General features: G+C 34.4%; 1 protein-coding gene across 1 annotated transcript; it reads right to left on the reverse strand.

The window, feature by feature from the left end:
* Positions 1 to 15,945: 15,945 nt before the first annotated feature.
* On the reverse strand, positions 15,946 to 17,442 carry BNAA10G02080D. The gene is made up of 4 exons (XM_013863823.3): positions 16,838 to 17,442; positions 16,526 to 16,681; positions 16,235 to 16,452; positions 15,946 to 16,123 (listed from the first exon to the last, which is right to left on the reverse strand). Exons 1-3 carry the CDS (start codon positions 17,141 to 17,143, stop codon positions 16,237 to 16,239), a joined length of 678 nt encoding a protein of 225 aa, XP_013719277.2. The 5' UTR covers positions 17,144 to 17,442; the 3' UTR covers positions 15,946 to 16,123; positions 16,235 to 16,236.
* Between the last annotated feature and the right edge of the window lie 3,503 nt (positions 17,443 to 20,945).

Raw genomic sequence — 20,945 nt, forward strand, 5'->3', positions numbered from 1 at the left:
TCGGATGTAACTTTTTGTTAATTTTTTAAATAAAAAACTTGACATATTCGGTTATCTTCGGATATCCATTCGGGTTCGGGTATCCAATCTCTCCTTATTCAATACCCGTTCGGGTATTTTGCTACTTCGGTTCGGATTTCAGTTCGGGTTTTTCGGATCGGGTTCGGGTGTCACTTTGGATATCAGGTAAAGTGCCTACCCCTACTAATTAGGTTGTTTGTTTTTAATAACTTACCTTTGTAATATGAATTAGTTGCGCAAGTTGAAATCATTAAATATGCAAATAACTTATTGACAAAATTTGTTTTTAATAACTTACCTTTCTAATATAGATTACTTGCGCAAGTTGAAATCATTAAATATGCAAATCACTTATTCACAATATGGATTACTTGCGCAAGTTGAAATCATTAAATTTTATCGATTTAGTTTACCCTTGGGAAAGATTTAGAATTAAGACAAATATTAAAAACCTTCCTTATTATTCAAACGGTAAACTTGCGCATGTTGATATCATATTTATTATATTGCTTACAAAATATTTTAATGTTTCTAATTAGGTTGTTTGTTTTTAATAACTTACCTTTCTAATATGGATTACTTGCACAAGTTAAAATCATATAATATGCAAATCATTTTTTGACAATACACATTTAATACTTTTCTTTAAACGATTTTATTATTTATTGTGCAAAATATTAAAATCATTAATATGAGAATAAATCGACTGTATATATATAGGAGACACCCAAGGTCTTAAAATACAAACATTCTCTTTTCATTCTTTAAAGTATTATTCACAAATCTCTCCTCTCATACTATTAAGGTATTACTACAATGCTGCTTGTGTGCTAAGAAAAATGTGTTTAGACGCAAAGGCTCCTCATCTTTAGAACACTGAACTCAACTCTTTGTGTCTTGTCTTCAAAAAGCATGTCTGGTCTATCTTTTCCATGTGTTGAATACTGTGATGAGGACCTAAAGTCAGTAGCTGGACCACCAACTCATGAGATCAACCATACAAGCTACATTGGAGCCAGCAGCGACATAGGTGCACTCAAAGAAGAATATCTTTGCAACCATAAGGAATTTAACCGTGAAACCAGTTTCTATAGATTCTCAACTCAACCAGAGCACGCAGCGAATTGGTTTCATACCAAAAAGAGTAATGGTTTAGGAGATATGCCAGTTACAAGTCAGACTATCTACACTGCATCCGAATTGGTTCTAATTAAGGAAAGTAATTCTTTGCTTAAGGAGTGTGCAACTCAAACTCACGTGTGGAAACCAGGAGATTATTCATTACATCTAAGAGCAGTGGGAGAGTTTCTACCATGCACCAGCAGCCACATGAAAAAGATGAATCCCTTATTTGTCAACTTACCTTACATGGATGCATTCACACTTGGAGTTATTGAAGACCAACGGCTCTTTCCCCTTCTGTTCAGGCACGACTTAGAGACTATCCAGACATCAAAGGAGATCCCACGGATGCATTTATTTCTGCCCAAACTCACAAGATACAAGGAGAGAAGACAACTTCCATACATGGACAGATTCTGCACCAACTAAGTCCAACTGCTAGTTGTTCACTTATTATTTCTTTCCAAGTTATTCTTTTAGGCATTTGTGTTCTTTTCTATTTAAACAGAGCTAAGTCTCATTTGTAAATCACCCTTGCACGAAATTAATAAAGTATTATTCAGTTTACAAAGTTTGTCTTTGTTTTGTTCAATTAGTCTTTAGGTGGATTCCTTTAGATTTCTTGTCCGTTTGCTTGTCTCCTTAGTTTGTGGATTCATTCTAGGATACAAGTGTAGGTCTCTGTCTTTGTGTGGATTCACATAGGCGCAGGCTTCTGGTCTTATCAAAGGGATATTTCCGCAACCCTTTGTGGCGACAATCGACCCATTCAAGCTTGACAACTCTTGTTGCCTTGTGATCTAGCCTTTGTTAGCTTAGGCTTGTATCATACTGGTAACAACAATATGGTCTTCCTGTTTTTTATATGTAGACCAGGTCGTGAGAGTGATAGTGATCCAGAAAACCTTGATTGAACATGCTGAGAAGCTTCGCCAAGTTAAAAGCAGTTCTTGAAGAGGTTCTTTAGTATTTTCTCTCTCTTTGTTGAATATTGTCCGGGAAAGTATTACATAGTATCATTTAGTAATACTATCTTATATCATTTTTTTTTGTTGAATATACTATCTTATAAGTAAGCTAGCATTATACATTTTTTATTTAATTCATGAGGTCATTTTCTCACAGCAGAGAACCTTTTGGAATGGCGCATGGAGGAAATTTCTGAGGGATATACATGAAGGTTCAACTGAAGCCGCTGAAGTGGGATGGTGAATGCGAAGAAGAAAGACTTGTAGAGGCCCTTATGATTCTTAAATACGGCGGTGTTCTAACTCGCGCTGGTAGAAAAGAGGTGTTTACATACTCTACCATTTAATTTTTCGTTGTTATATATATATATATGTTTTCCAAATATGGAAGAATTGTTTAACTTATTGACGTTTAACATCACTTGCCATATAATCTAACGAATATTACAAATAACAATTTATGGAAACTATTCTCGAAATTATTGAAAGACTAATAATGTTTTATTTATTACTTTTAATATTTATAACCTATAAAAAAAATGAACAAAATTTTATATAAGATAATTATAATAGTTTTATCCTCTACTTGATGAACTGTGTTCGAATATAATTATATAATAACTATTTTAAATATTACAAAATCCAAAAATATTTATTAATATTATTTTTAAATTATTTATCCTTGTTTAAAGTATAAATTTATCATAATTTTAAAATAATTTATAAAATGCTTACAAAATGCAAGGCAAAGTTGCACTTTCGAGAGTTAAGTCGAGATCTGGATCAAAAATCTTAATAACTCGTAAGAAGGGAAGCCGAAGACAAAAACATTGAATGTTGTCTACAAACAAATTTTTCAGAATATTCCGTAGTCACGGTACGTAATTTTAATCTACTTATTATTTATTTTTTCAGAATAATCTACTTATTATTTATCAAAGGGATATTTCCGCAATCCTTTGTGGCGACAATCGACCCATTCAAGCTTGACAACTCTTGTTGCCTTGTGATCTAGCCTTTGTTAGCTTAGGCTTGTATCATTTTTGGTATCAGAGCTTCAAAAGCTCCTATCTATCAGGTTATATCTATCCTTGTCTCTATTCATTTGCATTTGTTTATTTGTTTCATCTCTTTTGCATTTGTTTCATTTATAAAATCATATAAAAAAAAACCATAAAAATTGTTTGCAATTTCTGTCCATTTTTGCATTTGCTTGTTCTTGGTGTTAAAACCAGGGAGGCACGACAAAGATGACCATTTACTTTCTTTGATTCATATAAATTTGAAAAGCCAAAAGAAATCGTGTTTGCATTAGTTGTTTCCTTAGTTTCCATTTCGGTTTATTCACTTACTATATTAAAAAAAAAGTCAATTTTGTTTCTTGCTTCTTTTAAATTCTAAAAATTATAAAACCAGAATAAAAAGTTAATTTCATTGTCTTAGTTTATATATTTCGTGTTTCCATTAAAAAAAAAACAAAAAAAAAAGTGAATTCTTTTTCATTTGTTTTAATTTTCCAAAAAAATAAAAATAAATAAATAAATAAAATAAAAACAAGGAGATACTAAGTTTCCATTTTTCTTTGTTCTTTCTTATTCTTCTATCCTTTCTTTTGCTAAGCCACGACTTAATTCCTTTTTCTTCTGTTTGTGCAAGGCAAACTCTGAGAAAAGATAGAGAAGATGCCAATGGAGGATTACTCAGAAGAAGAGGCTGAAGAATACAACACGTCTGAGGTAGATTGGGGAGAAGAAGCTGACCAGGATTGTTGGGACGATGGAGATGACCACACTGAAGGTCATTGGTGCGCAGACTCTGTTCCAGAGTATGTCCCAAACGATGAACAAGAATACCCAGAGGTGGAACCAGAATCAATGGACCGGTATTCAACTTGCTATGGTCCCAAATCCCAACTCATCTATGAGGATAGTTCTGAAGGGAAATATTATTCTCAAGCGTGTTCTAGAAGAGAAAAGACCACCGTGGCTGCACCATCAAGATCTTATCATGGGAGTCTATCAAGACATGCTCACAGCACGCCATGGAACTACAATGGAGATCAGTTTTATCAGAATCGCTTGGCTGCACCATCTATACATTTTTCTGGTCATAAGCAAGGACCAAGTGCATATCTAAGGTGGGAGGACGACATGGAGCAATGGTTTATAGCTTGGAGAATTCCAGAGAAGCTAAAGCTAACTTATGCGAAGGATACCTTAACCGGAGAGGCATACAATTGGTGGAGTCAGCTAGATGCTGATAGGATCTATTTCAATGATCCGGCTTTTACTTGGAAAGAGGTTAAGATGCTCATGTATAGTGAGTTTGTGAAGAAGGCAAAATACATTCAGAAGGTGTCCACAAGGAGATTAATAAAGCACCAAGTCTTGCAACCCACAGTTCAGAGAGAAGTTGTTTCCCAAAGACAAAGTTCAAGGCCAGTGCATCCACCTCAAGTCAAACGAAACCAAGGTGAGCACTCTAACTCTTTAAAACCATCTGAGGTTATTTGTTATAGGTGTCAAGGCAAGGGCCATCTAGCAAAGGAGTGTCCCACAAAACGAGTTGTGAAGTCAGTACTATCTGAAGCAAAAGAAACAAACTTGGAGGTAAGTGATTCCGATACTAGAATTGATGATTCCTTTTCTAGAATGGATAAACATATTGATGATCTTATCAACTTGATTAAAGCTAGATCTACTTCTGTTTCTAGTAATTCCATGACTGTCTTAACACACTTGTCTAGCGCCCAAAAGGTTGAAAGTATTTCATGTACTAACATAGAAATCAAGGAACAAGAGCCCAACCTTGCTGTGCAATCAAGTCCAACACTTGATAAGGTGATTTCTGAACTTAAAGTGAATAATCTTACTTATCAAAACACTGGTATGATGCACTTGCACTCTGTCCAGAATTTTGATGAAGGTCTAGGTAATGAGGAGACACGTACAGAAGCTAAACAACAAGAGAATAATGAGCAATCTACCCTAGAGACCTCTACACCAGCTGATCATGCTTTAGAGGTAGTAAATACCAAAGCTGAATCAATGCAAGATAACCAGGTAAGTGAAGCTCTAAATCTTACTCAATATTATTTTTTTGAATCGTCCACTTCAAGTATGAAACACTTGCTCTTGCCCATAAGTGATGATTCAGATATAGGTACAATGGAGAAGCATCCAGAACCAAACTCACAACCTTACACCCAAGCAGTGGTCAATGGAGAAACCAATTTTGAAATAGGAGATTTCGAAAAGGAGACCACGATCCTTCCAAGGGAAATCATAGACCAACCATGGAAAGGGGCATAGCTTCCCTACTGATCAAAGAAGAACCACCAGTTGGACAATGCATCACAAAACCGTGCATATACCAAGGTAAGACCCTAGCCTTCCAAATTAGAATGAAACCTAACTTGCTCTATCTTGGTGCAGGTAAATTGGTTTTGAGGACAAAACCTTTTGAAGAGGGAGGGAATGATGAGGACCTAAAGTCAGTAGCTGGACCACCAACTCATGAGATCAACCATACAAGCTACATTGGAGCCAGCAGCGACATAGGTGCACTCAAAGAAGAATATCTTTGCAACCATAAGGAATTTAACCGTGAAACCAGTTTCTATAGATTCTCAACTCAACCAGAGCACGCAGCGAATTGGTTTCATACCAAAAAGAGTAATGGTTTAGGAGATATGCCAGTTACAAGTCAGACTATCTACACTGCATCCGAATTGGTTCTAATTAAGGAAAGTAATTCTTTGCTTAAGGAGTGTGCAACTCAAACTCACGTGTGGAAACCAGGAGATTATTCATTACATCTAAGAGCAGTGGGAGAGTTTCTACCATGCACCAGCAGCCACATGAAAAAGATGAATCCCTTATTTGTCAACTTACCTTACATGGATGCATTCACACTTGGAGTTATTGAAGACCAACGGCTCTTTCCCCTTCTGTTCAGGCACGACTTAGAGACTATCCAGACATCAAAGGCGATCCCACAGATGCATTTATTTCTGCCCAAACTCACAAGATACAAGGAGAGAAGACAACTTCCACACATGGACAGATTCTGCACCAACTAAGTCCAACGGCTAGTTTTTCACTTATTATTTCTTTCCAAGTTATTCTTTAAGGCATTTGTGTTCTTTTCTATTTAAACAGAGCTAAGTCTCATTTGTAAATCACCCTTGCACGAAATTAATAAAGTATTATTCAGTTTACAAAGTTTGTCTTTGTTTTGTTCAATTAGTCTTTAGGTGGATTCCTTTAGATTTCTTGTCCGTTTGCTTGTCTCCTTAGTTTGTGGATTCATTCTAGGATACAAGTGTAGGTCTCTGTCTTTGTGTGGATTCACATAGGCGCAGGCTTCTGGTCTTATCAAAGGGATATTTCCGCAACCCTTTGTGGCGACAATCGACCCATTCAAGCTTGACAACTCTTGTTGCCTTGTGATCTAGCCTTTGTTAGCTTAGGCTTGTATCATTTTTGGTATCAGAGCTTCAAAAGCTCCTATCTATCAGGTTATATCTATCCTTGTCTCTATTCATTTGCATTTGTTTATTTGTTTCATCTCTTTTGCATTTGTTTCATTTATAAAATCATATAAAAAAAAACCATAAAAATTGTTTGCAATTTCTGTCCATTTTTGCATTTGCTTGTTCTTGGTGTTAAAACCAGGGAGGCACGACAAAGATGACCATTTACTTTCTTTGATTCATATAAATTTGAAAAGCCAAAAGAAATCGTGTTTGCATTAGTTGTTTCCTTAGTTTCCATTTCGGTTTATTCACTTACTATATAAAAAAAAAAAAGTCAATTTTGTTTCTTGCTTCTTTTAAATTCTAAAAATTATAAAACCAGAATAAAAAGTTAATTTCATTGTCTTAGTTTATATATTTCGTGTTTCCATTAAAAAAAAAACAAAAAAAAAGTGAATTCTTTTTCATTTGTTTTAATTTTCCAAAAAAATAAAAATAAATAAATAAATAAAATAAAAACAAGGAGATACTAAGTTTCCATTTTTCTTTGTTCTTTCTTATTCTTCTATCCTTTCTTTTGCTAAGCCAGGACTTAATTCCTTTTTCTTCTGTTTGTGCAAGGCAAACTCTGAGAAAAGATAGAGAAGATGCCAATGGAGGATTACTCAGAAGAAGAGGCTGAAGAATACAACACGTCTGAGGTAGATTGGGGAGAAGAAGCTGACCAGGATTGTTGGGACGATGGAGATGACCACACTGAAGGTCATTGGTGCGCAGACTCTGTTCCAGAGTATGTCCCAAACGATGAACAAGAATACCCAGAGGTGGAACCAGAATCAATGGACCGGTATTCAACTTGCTATGGTCCCAAATCCCAACTCATCTATGAGGATAGTTCTGAAGGGAAATATTATTCTCAAGCGTGTTCTAGAAGAGAAAAGACCACCGTGGCTGCACCATCAAGATCTTATCATGGGAGTCTATCAAGACATGCTCACAGCACGCCATGGAACTACAATGGAGATCAGTTTTATCAGAATCGCTTGGCTGCACCATCTATACATTTTTCTGGTCATAAGCAAGGACCAAGTGCATATCTAAGGTGGGAGGACGACATGGAGCAATGGTTTATAGCTTGGAGAATTCCAGAGAAGCTAAAGCTAACTTATGCGAAGGATACCTTAACCGGAGAGGCATACAATTGGTGGAGTCAGCTAGATGCTGATAGGATCTATTTCAATGATCCGGCTTTTACTTGGAAAGAGGTTAAGATGCTCATGTATAGTGAGTTTGTGAAGAAGGCAAAATACATTCAGAAGGTGTCCACAAGGAGATTAATAAAGCACCAAGTCTTGCAACCCACAGTTCAGAGAGAAGTTGTTTCCCAAAGACAAAGTTCAAGGCCAGTGCATCCACCTCAAGTCAAACGAAACCAAGGTGAGCACTCTAACTCTTTAAAACCATCTGAGGTTATTTGTTATAGGTGTCAAGGCAAGGGCCATCTAGCAAAGGAGTGTCCCACAAAACGAGTTGTGAAGTCAGTACTATCTGAAGCAAAAGAAACAAACTTGGAGGTAAGTGATTCCGATACTAGAATTGATGATTCCTTTTCTAGAATGGATAAACATATTGATGATCTTATCAACTTGATTAAAGCTAGATCTACTTCTGTTTCTAGTAATTCCATGACTGTCTTAACACACTTGTCTAGCGCCCAAAAGGTTGAAAGTATTTCATGTACTAACATAGAAATCAAGGAACAAGAGCCCAACCTTGCTGTGCAATCAAGTCCAACACTTGATAAGGTGATTTCTGAACTTAAAGTGAATAATCTTACTTATCAAAACACTGGTATGATGCACTTGCACTCTGTCCAGAATTTTGATGAAGGTCTAGGTAATGAGGAGACACGTACAGAAGCTAAACAACAAGAGAATAATGAGCAATCTACCCTAGAGACCTCTACACCAGCTGATCATGCTTTAGAGGTAGTAAATACCAAAGCTGAATCAATGCAAGATAACCAGGTAAGTGAAGCTCTAAATCTTACTCAATATTATTTTTTTGAATCGTCCACTTCAAGTATGAAACACTTGCTCTTGCCCATAAGTGATGATTCAGATATAGGTACAATGGAGAAGCATCCAGAACCAAACTCACAACCTTACACCCAAGCAGTGGTCAATGGAGAAACCAATTTTGAAATAGGAGATTTCGAAAAGGAGACCACGATCCTTCCAAGGGAAATCATAGACCAACCATGGAAAGGGGCATAGCTTCCCTACTGATCAAAGAAGAACCACCAGTTGGACAATGCATCACAAAACCGTGCATATACCAAGGTAAGACCCTAGCCTTCCAAATTAGAATGAAACCTAACTTGCTCTATCTTGGTGCAGGTAAATTGGTTTTGAGGACAAAACCTTTTGAAGAGGGAGGGAATGATGAGGACCTAAAGTCAGTAGCTGGACCACCAACTCATGAGATCAACCATACAAGCTACATTGGAGCCAGCAGCGACATAGGTGCACTCAAAGAAGAATATCTTTGCAACCATAAGGAATTTAACCGTGAAACCAGTTTCTATAGATTCTCAACTCAACCAGAGCACGCAGCGAATTGGTTTCATACCAAAAAGAGTAATGGTTTAGGAGATATGCCAGTTACAAGCCAGACTATCTACACTGCATCCGAATTGGTTCTAATTAAGGAAAGTAATTCTTTGCTTAAGGAGTGTGCAACTCAAACTCACGTGTGGAAACCAGGAGATTATTCATTACATCTAAGAGCAGTGGGAGAGTTTCTACCATGCACCAGCAGCCACATGAAAAAGATGAATCCCTTATTTGTCAACTTACCTTACATGGATGCATTCACACTTGGAGTTATTGAAGACCAACGGCTCTTTCCCCTTCTGTTCAGGCACGACTTAGAGACTATCCAGACATCAAAGGCGATCCCACAGATGCATTTATTTCTGCCCAAACTCACAAGATACAAGGAGAGAAGACAACTTCCATACATGGACAGATTCTGCACCAACTAAGTCCAACGGCTAGTTTTTCACTTATTATTTCTTTCCAAGTTATTCTTTTAGGCATTTGTGTTCTTTTCTATTTAAACAGAGCTAAGTCTCATTTGTAAATCACCCTTGCACGAAATTAATAAAGTATTATTCAGTTTACAAAGTTTGTCTTTGTTTTGTTCAATTAGTCTTTAGGTGGATTCCTTTAGATTTCTTGTCCGTTTGCTTGTCTCCTTAGTTTGTGGATTCATTCTAGGATACAAGTGTAGGTCTCTGTCTTTGTGTGGATTCACATAGGCGCAGGCTTCTGGTCTTATCAAAGGGATATTTCCGCAACCCTTTGTGGCGACAATCGACCCATTCAAGCTTGACAACTCTTGTTGCCTTGTGATCTAGCCTTTGTTAGCTTAGGCTTGTATCATTTTTGGTATCAGAGCTTCAAAAGCTCCTATCTATCAGGTTATATCTATCCTTGTCTCTATTCATTTGCATTTGTTTATTTGTTTCATCTCTTTTGCATTTGTTTCATTTATAAAATCATATAAAAAAAAAACCATAAAAATTGTTTGCAATTTCTGTCCATTTTTGCATTTGCTTGTTCTTGGTGTTAAAACCAGGGAGGCACGACAAAGATGACCATTTACTTTCTTTGATTCATATAAATTTGAAAAGCCAAAAGAAATCGTGTTTGCATTAGTTGTTTCCTTAGTTTCCATTTCGGTTTATTCACTTACTATATAAAAAAAAAAGTCAATTTTGTTTCTTGCTTCTTTTAAATTCTAAAAATTATAAAACCAGAATAAAAAGTTAATTTCATTGTCTTAGTTTATATATTTCGTGTTTCCATTAAAAAAAAACAAAAAAAAAGTGAATTCTTTTTCATTTGTTTTAATTTTCCAAAAAAATAAAAATAAATAAATAAATAAAATAAAAACAAGGAGATACTAAGTTTCCATTTTTCTTTGTTCTTTCTTATTCTTCTATCCTTTCTTTTGCTAAGCCAGGACTTAATTCCTTTTTCTTCTGTTTGTGCAAGGCAAACTCTGAGAAAAGATAGAGAAGATGCCAATGGAGGATTACTCAGAAGAAGAGGCTGAAGAATACAACACGTCTGAGGTAGATTGGGGAGAAGAAGCTGACCAGGATTGTTGGGACGATGGAGATGACCACACTGAAGGTCATTGGTGCGCAGACTCTGTTCCAGAGTATGTCCCAAACGATGAACAAGAATACCCAGAGGTGGAACCAGAATCAATGGACCGGTATTCAACTTGCTATGGTCCCAAATCCCAACTCATCTATGAGGATAGTTCTGAAGGGAAATATTATTCTCAAGCGTGTTCTAGAAGAGAAAAGACCACCGTGGCTGCACCATCAAGATCTTATCATGGGAGTCTATCAAGACATGCTCACAGCACGCCATGGAACTACAATGGAGATCAGTTTTATCAGAATCGCTTGGCTGCACCATCTATACATTTTTCTGGTCATAAGCAAGGACCAAGTGCATATCTAAGGTGGGAGGACGACATGGAGCAATGGTTTATAGCTTGGAGAATTCCAGAGAAGCTAAAGCTAACTTATGCGAAGGATACCTTAACCGGAGAGGCATACAATTGGTGGAGTCAGCTAGATGCTGATAGGATCTATTTCAATGATCCGGCTTTTACTTGGAAAGAGGTTAAGATGCTCATGTATAGTGAGTTTGTGAAGAAGGCAAAATACATTCAGAAGGTGTCCACAAGGAGATTAATAAAGCACCAAGTCTTGCAACCCACAGTTCAGAGAGAAGTTGTTTCCCAAAGACAAAGTTCAAGGCCAGTGCATCCACCTCAAGTCAAACGAAACCAAGGTGAGCACTCTAACTCTTTAAAACCATCTGAGGTTATTTGTTATAGGTGTCAAGGCAAGGGCCATCTAGCAAAGGAGTGTCCCACAAAACGAGTTGTGAAGTCAGTACTATCTGAAGCAAAAGAAACAAACTTGGAGGTAAGTGATTCCGATACTAGAATTGATGATTCCTTTTCTAGAATGGATAAACATATTGATGATCTTATCAACTTGATTAAAGCTAGATCTACTTCTGTTTCTAGTAATTCCATGACTGTCTTAACACACTTGTCTAGCGCCCAAAAGGTTGAAAGTATTTCATGTACTAACATAGAAATCAAGGAACAAGAGCCCAACCTTGCTGTGCAATCAAGTCCAACACTTGATAAGGTGATTTCTGAACTTAAAGTGAATAATCTTACTTATCAAAACACTGGTATGATGCACTTGCACTCTGTCCAGAACTTTGATGAAGGTCTAGGTAATGAGGAGACACGTACAGAAGCTAAACAACAAGAGAATAATGAGCAATCTACCCTAGAGACCTCTACACCAGCTGATCATGCTTTAGAGGTAGTAAATACCAAAGCTGAATCAATGCAAGATAACCAGGTAAGTGAAGCTCTAAATCTTACTCAATATTATTTTTTTGAATCGTCCACTTCAAGTATGAAACACTTGCTCTTGCCCATAAGTGATGATTCAGATATAGGTACAATGGAGAAGCATCCAGAACCAAACTCACAACCTTACACCCAAGCAGTGGTCAATGGAGAAACCAATTTTGAAATAGAAGATTTCGAAAAGGAGACCACGATCCTTCCAAGGGAAATCATAGACCAACCATGGAAAGGGGCATAGCTTCCCTACTGATCAAAGAAGAACCACCAGTTGGACAATGCATCACAAAACCGTGCATATACCAAGGTAAGACCCTAGCCTTCCAAATTAGAATGAAACCTAACTTGCTCTATCTTGGTGCAGGTAAATTGGTTTTGAGGACAAAACCTTTTGAAGAGGGAGGGAATGATGAGGACCTAAAGTCAGTAGCTGGACCACCAACTCATGAGATCAACCATACAAGCTACATTGGAGCCAGCAGCGACATAGGTGCACTCAAAGAAGAATATCTTTGCAACCATAAGGAATTTAACCGTGAAACCAGTTTCTATAGATTCTCAACTCAACCAGAGCACGCAGCGAATTGGTTTCATACCAAAAAGAGTAATGGTTTAGGAGATATGCCAGTTACAAGTCAGACTATCTACACTGCATCCGAATTGGTTCTAATTAAGGAAAGTAATTCTTTGCTTAAGGAGTGTGCAACTCAAACTCACGTGTGGAAACCAGGAGATTATTCATTACATCTAAGAGCAGTGGGAGAGTTTCTACCATGCACCAGCAGCCACATGAAAAAGATGAATCCCTTATTTGTCAACTTACCTTACATGGATGCATTCACACTTGGAGTTATTGAAGACCAACGGCTCTTTCCCCTTCTGTTCAGGCACGACTTAGAGACTATCCAGACATCAAAGGAGATCCCACGGATGCATTTATTTCTGCCCAAACTCACAAGATACAAGGAGAGAAGACAACTTCCATACATGGACAGATTCTGCACCAACTAAGTCCAACGGCTAGTTTTTCACTTATTATTTCTTTCCAAGTTATTCTTTTAGGCATTTGTGTTCTTTTCTATTTAAACAGAGCTAAGTCTCATTTGTAAATCACCTTTGCACGAAATTAATAAAGTATTATTCAGTTTACAAAGTTTGTCTTTGTTTTGTTCAATTAGTCTTTAGGTGGATTCCTTTAGATTTCTTGTCCGTTTGCTTGTCTCCTTAGTTTGTGGATTCATTCTAGGATACAAGTGTAGGTCTCTGTCTTTGTGTGGATTCACATAGGCGCAGGCTTCTGGTCTTATCAAAGGGATATTTCCGCAACCCTTTGTGGCGACAATCGACCCATTCAAGCTTGACAACTCTTGTTGCCTTGTGATCTAGCCTTTGTTAGCTTAGGCTTGTATCATACTGGTAACAACAATATGGTCTTCCTGTTTTTTATATGTAGACTAGGTCGTGAGAGTGATAGTGATCCAGAAAACCTTGATTGAACATGCTGAGAAGCTTCGCCAAGTTAAAAGCAGTTCTTGAAGAGGTTCTTTAGTATTTTCTCTCTCTTTGTTGAATATTGTCCGGGAAAGTATTACATAGTATCATTTAGTAATACTATCTTATATCATTTTTTTTGTTGAATATACTATCTTATAAGTAAGCTAGCATTATGCATTTTTTATTTAATTCATGAGGTCATTTTCTCACAGCAGAGAACCTTTTGGAATGGCGCATGGAGGAAATTTCTCAGGGATATACATGAAGGTTCAACTGAAGCCGCTGAAGTGGGATGGTGAATGCGAAGAAGAAAGACTTGTAGAGGCCCTTATGATTCTTAAATACGGCGGTGTTCTAACTCGCGCTGGTAGAAAAGAGGTGTTTACATACTCTACCATTTAATTTGTCGTTGTTATATATATATATATGTTTTCCAAATATGGAAGAATTGTTTAACTTATTGACGTTTAACATCACTTGCCATATAATCTAACGAATATTACAAATAACAATTTATGGAAACTATTCTCGAAATTATTGAAAGACTAATAATGTTTTATTTATTACTTTTAATATTTATAACCTATAAAATAAAATGAACAAAATTTTATATAAGATAATTATAATAGTTTTATCCTCTACTTGATGAACTGTGTTCGAATATAATTATATAATAACTATTTTAAATATTACAAAATCCAAAAATATTTATTAATATTATTTTTAAATTATTTATCCTTGTTTAAAGTATAAATTTATCATAATTTTAAAATAATTTATAAAATGCTTACAAAATGCAAGGCAAAGTTGCACTTTTGAGAGTTAAGTCGAGATCTGGATTAAAAATCTTAATAACTGGTAAGAAGGGAAGCCGAAGACAAAAACATTGAATGTTGTCTACAAACAAATTTTTCAGAATATTCCGTAGTCACGGTACGTAATTTTAATCTACTTATTATTTATTTTTTGTATTTGCCAGATGGGTTGTGATGAGTTAGGAGACCGATGACGGTATGTCAATTTAATATTATTTCATGTTCAATAAAATTTAGAAATTTATAAATCTATCAAATAATGTTAATCCGTCAAATTGCTTACAAAATTTATTTAATTTTTTGCACGTTTCTAATTGAATTTGCTTTCTTTATCGAGAAATGTACTTCATAATTTATATTATTTATGGATAATATTTTGATTTTTTTATATTTTCTTTTAATATGTCTACATAAATGTTTGTTTAGTATTTATGGAAAAATAATATTATTCACCTAAATAAAGAATTACGACACATATACAATACAATTCTAATTAATGATAATATAAAATCTGTTACTTCTAAAACTATACACTATTTATTCCGTTTTTTTTAATGAAAGTATCTTCTTAAACACACAAAATATTTTGTGACGTTGCAATTATATATACACACAATATCTGCCTCTTCATACTGACGTTATTGTGTTCCCTCTCGTCTATCTCAAATATTGACTACCAGCTTTTTTCCATGACTGATGAATTCTCCCAAAGACGGTGGTACTATGTTGTAAAATATGTTACTTCTAAAAACTATATAATATTTATTCCATATTTTAAATTTTCTTATGTCCGCACAGGGTGCGGGCCGGTCACCTAGTACGATATTAAAATTGTGGCAATTGCGTAAGTATTTCACATTTTCAATTAATAACGAGAAGGTAAAATATTAATTCAATAATCTGCAGGTGTTCTAACATTTGGCATATTTTCTGGAAAGAGGTTTAGGATGTGAAATAATATCAAAAATGACAAAAACAATTTGATCCTCAAAGCGAAGACAATGTGAAAAAGAAAAGTCAACAGTACGAAACTTTTATATGTAATTATACGAGAGGATTTCGTATTGGAATCTCTAGTAATTATTTTTGATCCAAGATTTTCGGAGAAGAAAAGGGTCTACAACGGAGTGGATAGAGAAGATGAGCAAGAACACATGGAGGATCAGTGCCACTAAACCGGCGATTAGAGCTCCGGTTATCTGATCGCAGAATCTTGGCACTTGGCCGGAAATTGGTAACCATCCTGCGTTTGCGTTTCCTCTCTTCCCCACTTGTGCTACCGCCACCGCCGCTGATAAGCTTGACATCAACAACAACATCGTCACCATCTTCGGTTAATTTGGCATTTACAAGGGAAACTATGTTAAACACGTAATTATCAAAAGGTAAGCAATAAAATGAGACAACACATCGTTAAAGCAGACATTATGATTTATATTATAGACTTGATTGAACAAGATCACTAACATGAGACTAAGCACCATTAACACAATTTAAAACCAGAGTATAATAACTTAGCATAATTGTAATAGACTGATTGAACAAGATCACTAATATGAGACTAAGTACCATCAACACAATTTAAAACCAGAGTATAATAACTTAGCATAATTAAGGTCTTACAGCTTTTAAATATATAGCTTAACACCATTACACAAACTCCAATTACTTAATATAAAGGTTCCAACATAATAAGTAGCTTCTATTACTTTCCTCGAGAGGGAAGCAAAGCTCAAGAAAACACCAACAGTCTGCAGTTAGAAAACCAGAAAAACACATCACTATGAGTAGATATTAGATTAGAGGAAGCTAAATACATCCATCCCCGAGAGGGAATAGCTAACTAGGAAAAGCAAGTCTACCTTTAGGAGGAGGAGGAGGAGGAAGAGGAGGAGGAGGAGGCGGGTCTGCAAAGGATGGGATGAATCTTAGTCTGCCACACCCTGATCTCAGCCTTAGCTTGATACTCTACAAGCTCTCCTTCAGGACACTCCTTAGCCATGAAAGTAATATAAGCTTTGACTCCAATGCTCATCCTTATCACGGCCCTCACGATATGGTCAAGCGTCACAGTCTTATTCTACGCAAAATAGTGAAATGATTAATTAACTAGTTTCTATCTCTTAGAGAGAGAGAGAGAGCACAAGTGTAACCTTTGTTTGGTTGTATTTGTCAATCGCCACTCGAGCCATAATCTCCATGTAGTCACGCCCCGTGATATTGGGATCTTTGAATAGGGCGTCCAGATTCAAAGGGCGCCACCCTTGAAACAGATTCTTGGGAACCATCTCCCTTTCCAACAAGAAACCCTTAAAACAAAACAAAAAGATTGAAACTTTAGGTTCTGTTCATCATACGAAAAAAAAAACATTGTACTTCAAACAAGAACGAACGAAACTTTCTGTTTGCAAACCAAACAGATATACATACATATAAAGCACAAAGCCTTAGAAATCGAGACATACCCCGCTCTCGTAGAGATGACGCAAATAACGACGCAGCTCAAATTCGTCCGTGTTCGAAGCCGCCTCCTCTGGCGAAGAGTAGTCTGACTCGAAACTGTCGACATCCCAAACCTGGTCGCTTTCTCCGCTGTCTTTTTCCTCCTCCTCTTGTCGGTTTCCTTCGCCTTCGACAGAATCCGCCACCGGAGACGTCTCGGCCTTGCGTTTGGTCGGAAGCTTAACGCTATCCGACAAAGAAGCCTCCACGTGTTGCGTCACCTCGAGCTCGCCATCAACCGTATCAATCATGCTGGCACTGGGATCCATGTTCTGTATAAGTAAACCCTAGATCGAAGACACGACAATATAATATATACTCGATCTAAGGATATGTTTTCCCCCTCCCAACATGACTAGTTACAATAGTGCCATCTTAAATCTAATTTATATTTTCCTAGCAAATAGATTATTTATTTATTTCAATAATTATTACCAGTTTTGTTAAGGTAATAACGACAATATTTTTTTTTTGCAAAGTTTGCATCTCTACATTACATTCGGGCTAATATAACCTTCCCGGTTAGGAGTGTTCAATCCGGATATCGGTTCGGTTTAAGTTCGGTTTTTTTTTTTCGATTTTTGGTATTTCGCTTAGTAAAATATAACTACAATTCTTAATCCATATTTACTTCGGTTCGGTTCGGTTTATATACCGTCGGTTTTCGGTTTATTCGGTTTTATACCAAAAAAACAAAATTATTTAGTTTGAGATCATATTATATGAATTTTAGAATCATATTGTCAATACAATCATTTATTAAAAATATATTACATGTTCAAAGAAATGAACACAAAAGTAAAAATGCTTCTACCATCAAATAAAATAATCAAATATATAACTAAAATCAAAGCTTGAAATTTTGAAAATAAAAATATGAAACAAAACAGAAACATATGAAAGAAAAGTTTTTCCACTCTTCCATATTAGTGTTCATTAAAGTCATGTTTTTTCAATTGAACATGAAACTCTGTTTGTTTACATATAAGAAAAAAGTTATTAAAATTTTCTATTAATTATTCTTCATCAAATTTATAATCTTCATATTAATTTAGTGAAGACTAAAATAAAGCAAAAAGATCAAAAGAAGACTTAGAAAATAAGATGTCTGAATTGCGATGTATTGTTATTTAATTATAGTTCAAGTGTTTTACAAATTAAGGTTCTTTATTACTATAAAATTATGGTAATAGTTATTAACACAATTTTAAATTATGTAACAAAAATATTTTTATGTATTGGTATAAAATAGATACATATTTACATGTTTCTACTTTTAATCGGTTTTATTCGGTTTATTCGGTTTAATCGGTTATATACCAAACCATATCCAAATCCTACGGTTTTTTATAAAATTATATCCATTCGGTTTATATGGTATATACCAAAACCAAACCATATTGTCTATTTCAGTTCGGTTCGTTACGGTTCGGTTTTACCATATTGAACAGCCCTATTCCCGGTAGATCTTTTGTTTGGTCTGAAATTTTCTAATTTTTTTAGTTGTTTTCAAAATGGATTAAATCCATTCCTTTTTTCCCCATCAAGTTTTGGCTCTGAATGGTAATTACGGTTTGAGCGGTGCGGGACAAATGGTTCAACTGCGGTTCGGTTTTAACAGTTATAAAAACGTATAGATATATGGTATATGTAGGCTTTGAATGGTAACCCGCTTCCCGTCCCGCCCCGTGGTTAACAATAACAAAAATCTCTATGTATACCTTATATCTATACATTTTTATAACTGTTAGAACCGCACTGCAGTTAAACCGCTTGTCCTGCACCGCTTAACCCGCAGTCACCATTACCGTAGAAATTTTTGTTACCGTTAACTGCGGTGCGGTTGTAAACATTCGAAGCCAAAATTTCACCTTTTCTTTATATTTAATCCACTACAATCAAACCTCGCACAGACATATAAGAGTAACCTTAGTGCCATAATTTTCTTAAAGAAGTACTCTAACAACTAATATTAATATTGTAAAGCAATTTTTTTTTGTTTTATTAAACTTTGCTTTTTACTAAACTAGGTAAAGAACCCATGCGATATCACACGAAACTCATTTTATATAAACAAATAAGTTATATTTTCAATTAAAAAAAAACTATTTAAAAAACTTGTTACAATTGCTTTCGAAGAAATACATGTATTACATAAATACATTGCATGCAGTTATACTTCTCTATTGATAATACATGTATTTTGTATTAGTATTTTTGTGCTTAACTGGAAATTTGGGGCTAACCGACCAAAGAAAAATAGTGTGAAATTCAAAAAATACAAGTATTAAATATATTAATTTTGTAAATATATAATATTATCAAATGAATTAAATTACTCAGCAAATTATGTTACTATATATTGCTGGCCATTATAAACATCTGTCTAACCATTATTGACATAAACGATACTCAAATGCTCACTATGAAGCTCAACTTTTCACATTTAATCATTATAAAATTGAAATGACAAGAAACATTGAATCATCGTTTATTCCCCCCCTGTTTCATGGTAGGTTTCGACCATATAATATTATATTCTAATTTTGTTTTAATGAATTATTTGAAACTTGTGATTCACTTCTCTCCTGCTCAACTTCTCACAATGAATTATCAGTAGTCCATGTCTCTGAATCTTCTTTTCAGGCTTTCAGCATTTGTAATGAGTATGCTAAGAAGATGATTTTAATTGCTACCTTATCATCGGTTGCAGGTGAAGACTGGTGAAGTAGTAAGTGAAGAAGACGATATCATCGGTTTACTTATTTTCTTTGTCAATCAAACCGGTTCTATTAACAAACAGTATAATTAACAACTTCAAATCCATATACAAAGTAAAAAATTTATCTATGAATATTCTCTTATTAAACTACAAGATAGAAGCCCTTTGCGTTGCAATGACTTTTGTTTCATGTTTTAATTTAATAAAAACCATAAAATAATAAATCATTTTATTATAGTTTTATGATTGTTTTTTTTTTTGCATATGTTATTTGAAATTTATTTTATAATTAAAATCCATTTTTACACATAAGTTCAAGTTAATATTTGTATTTTATAATCATGGTGCATAGATGAATTGTTATAAACTTTGTACTTATGATTAGAGAAAATACTATACCTAAACGTTTAAACTGAACATAACCCGAAATAAGAAATTGATGAAAAGTAAAAAGAAATGAAAGTCAAATACACCAATCGAGTCAATAACAATATTATACATGTTCTTATGTATTAATTTAATATTTTCTTAAATAAGTCTTTAAAATTTTATTTTGTTATGATTTTTTTTAAAAGAAAACATTATATTTTATAAATTTCATTTTTATTTAAAATTAAAAATAAAATAAATAACCTTTAACAATTTTGTTGAAGATTTTAGAAAAGAAAAAAAATTAGTGTCATATAACCTATTACAATTATCTTCTCTGTAGAATTTCAGAAACAAAATTGCTATCACATAATTATTTTTAGTTATTAATAAATATTTTAAAATTATTGTTTTTACAATTCGTATCAATACTAATTTTACACATCTTTTGTTAATTAAACAATTTTTGGTAATTTTACATTTAAAAATACTATCAAATAAATATTTACAATTCTCGGACTTCAAAATATGATACAAATTTCTTTTGTTTAGGATGTTTTTTATAAAAAAAAGAAAACAAGTATCAAATATTCTTTTACAGTTTTTAGGATTTTAGAAAAGGAAATTAATATTACATAATCTTTAACAATTATATTTTTTTCTAGGATTTAGAAAAATAAAATTCCTATCAAATAATTATTTCCAGTTAATATTGACTATTTTTAAGAGTTTCCATTTTCAAAAATCGGTTTTTCAATATCACTAATATTTTTACAAATTGTCATGTTAATTTAATAATTTTTACTATTAAATAAAATTTTAAAATTCTCTTTGGTCAGGATATTTTTTAAAAGAAAAAAAAATTAATTAATATTAGAAAATATTTTTTTTTAGAAATCTCTTTTATTTAGTATTTTAGGAAAAGAAAAAATTATTTTCACATAAATACAGTTTTTATTAACACATTCATAATCTAATTT

This window comes from Brassica napus, chromosome A10, assembly GCF_020379485.1.
Source record: "Brassica napus cultivar Da-Ae chromosome A10, Da-Ae, whole genome shotgun sequence".
In the NCBI taxonomy this organism is placed as follows: domain Eukaryota; kingdom Viridiplantae; phylum Streptophyta; class Magnoliopsida; order Brassicales; family Brassicaceae; genus Brassica; species Brassica napus.

Excerpts from the sequence above, each read along its gene's own strand:
- BNAA10G02080D (XM_013863823.3), bottom strand. The coding sequence starts at position 17,143 with ATGGATCCCAGTGCCAGCATGATTGATACGGTTGATGGCGAGCTCGAG. Across the intron at positions 16,682-16,837 it reads GTCATCTCTACGAGAGCGGG|GGTTTCTTGTTGGAAAGGGA; the intron begins GTATGTCTCGAT and ends TTTTGTTTTAAG. Across the intron at positions 16,453-16,525 it reads ACAAATACAACCAAACAAAG|AATAAGACTGTGACGCTTGA; the intron begins GTTACACTTGTG and ends TATTTTGCGTAG.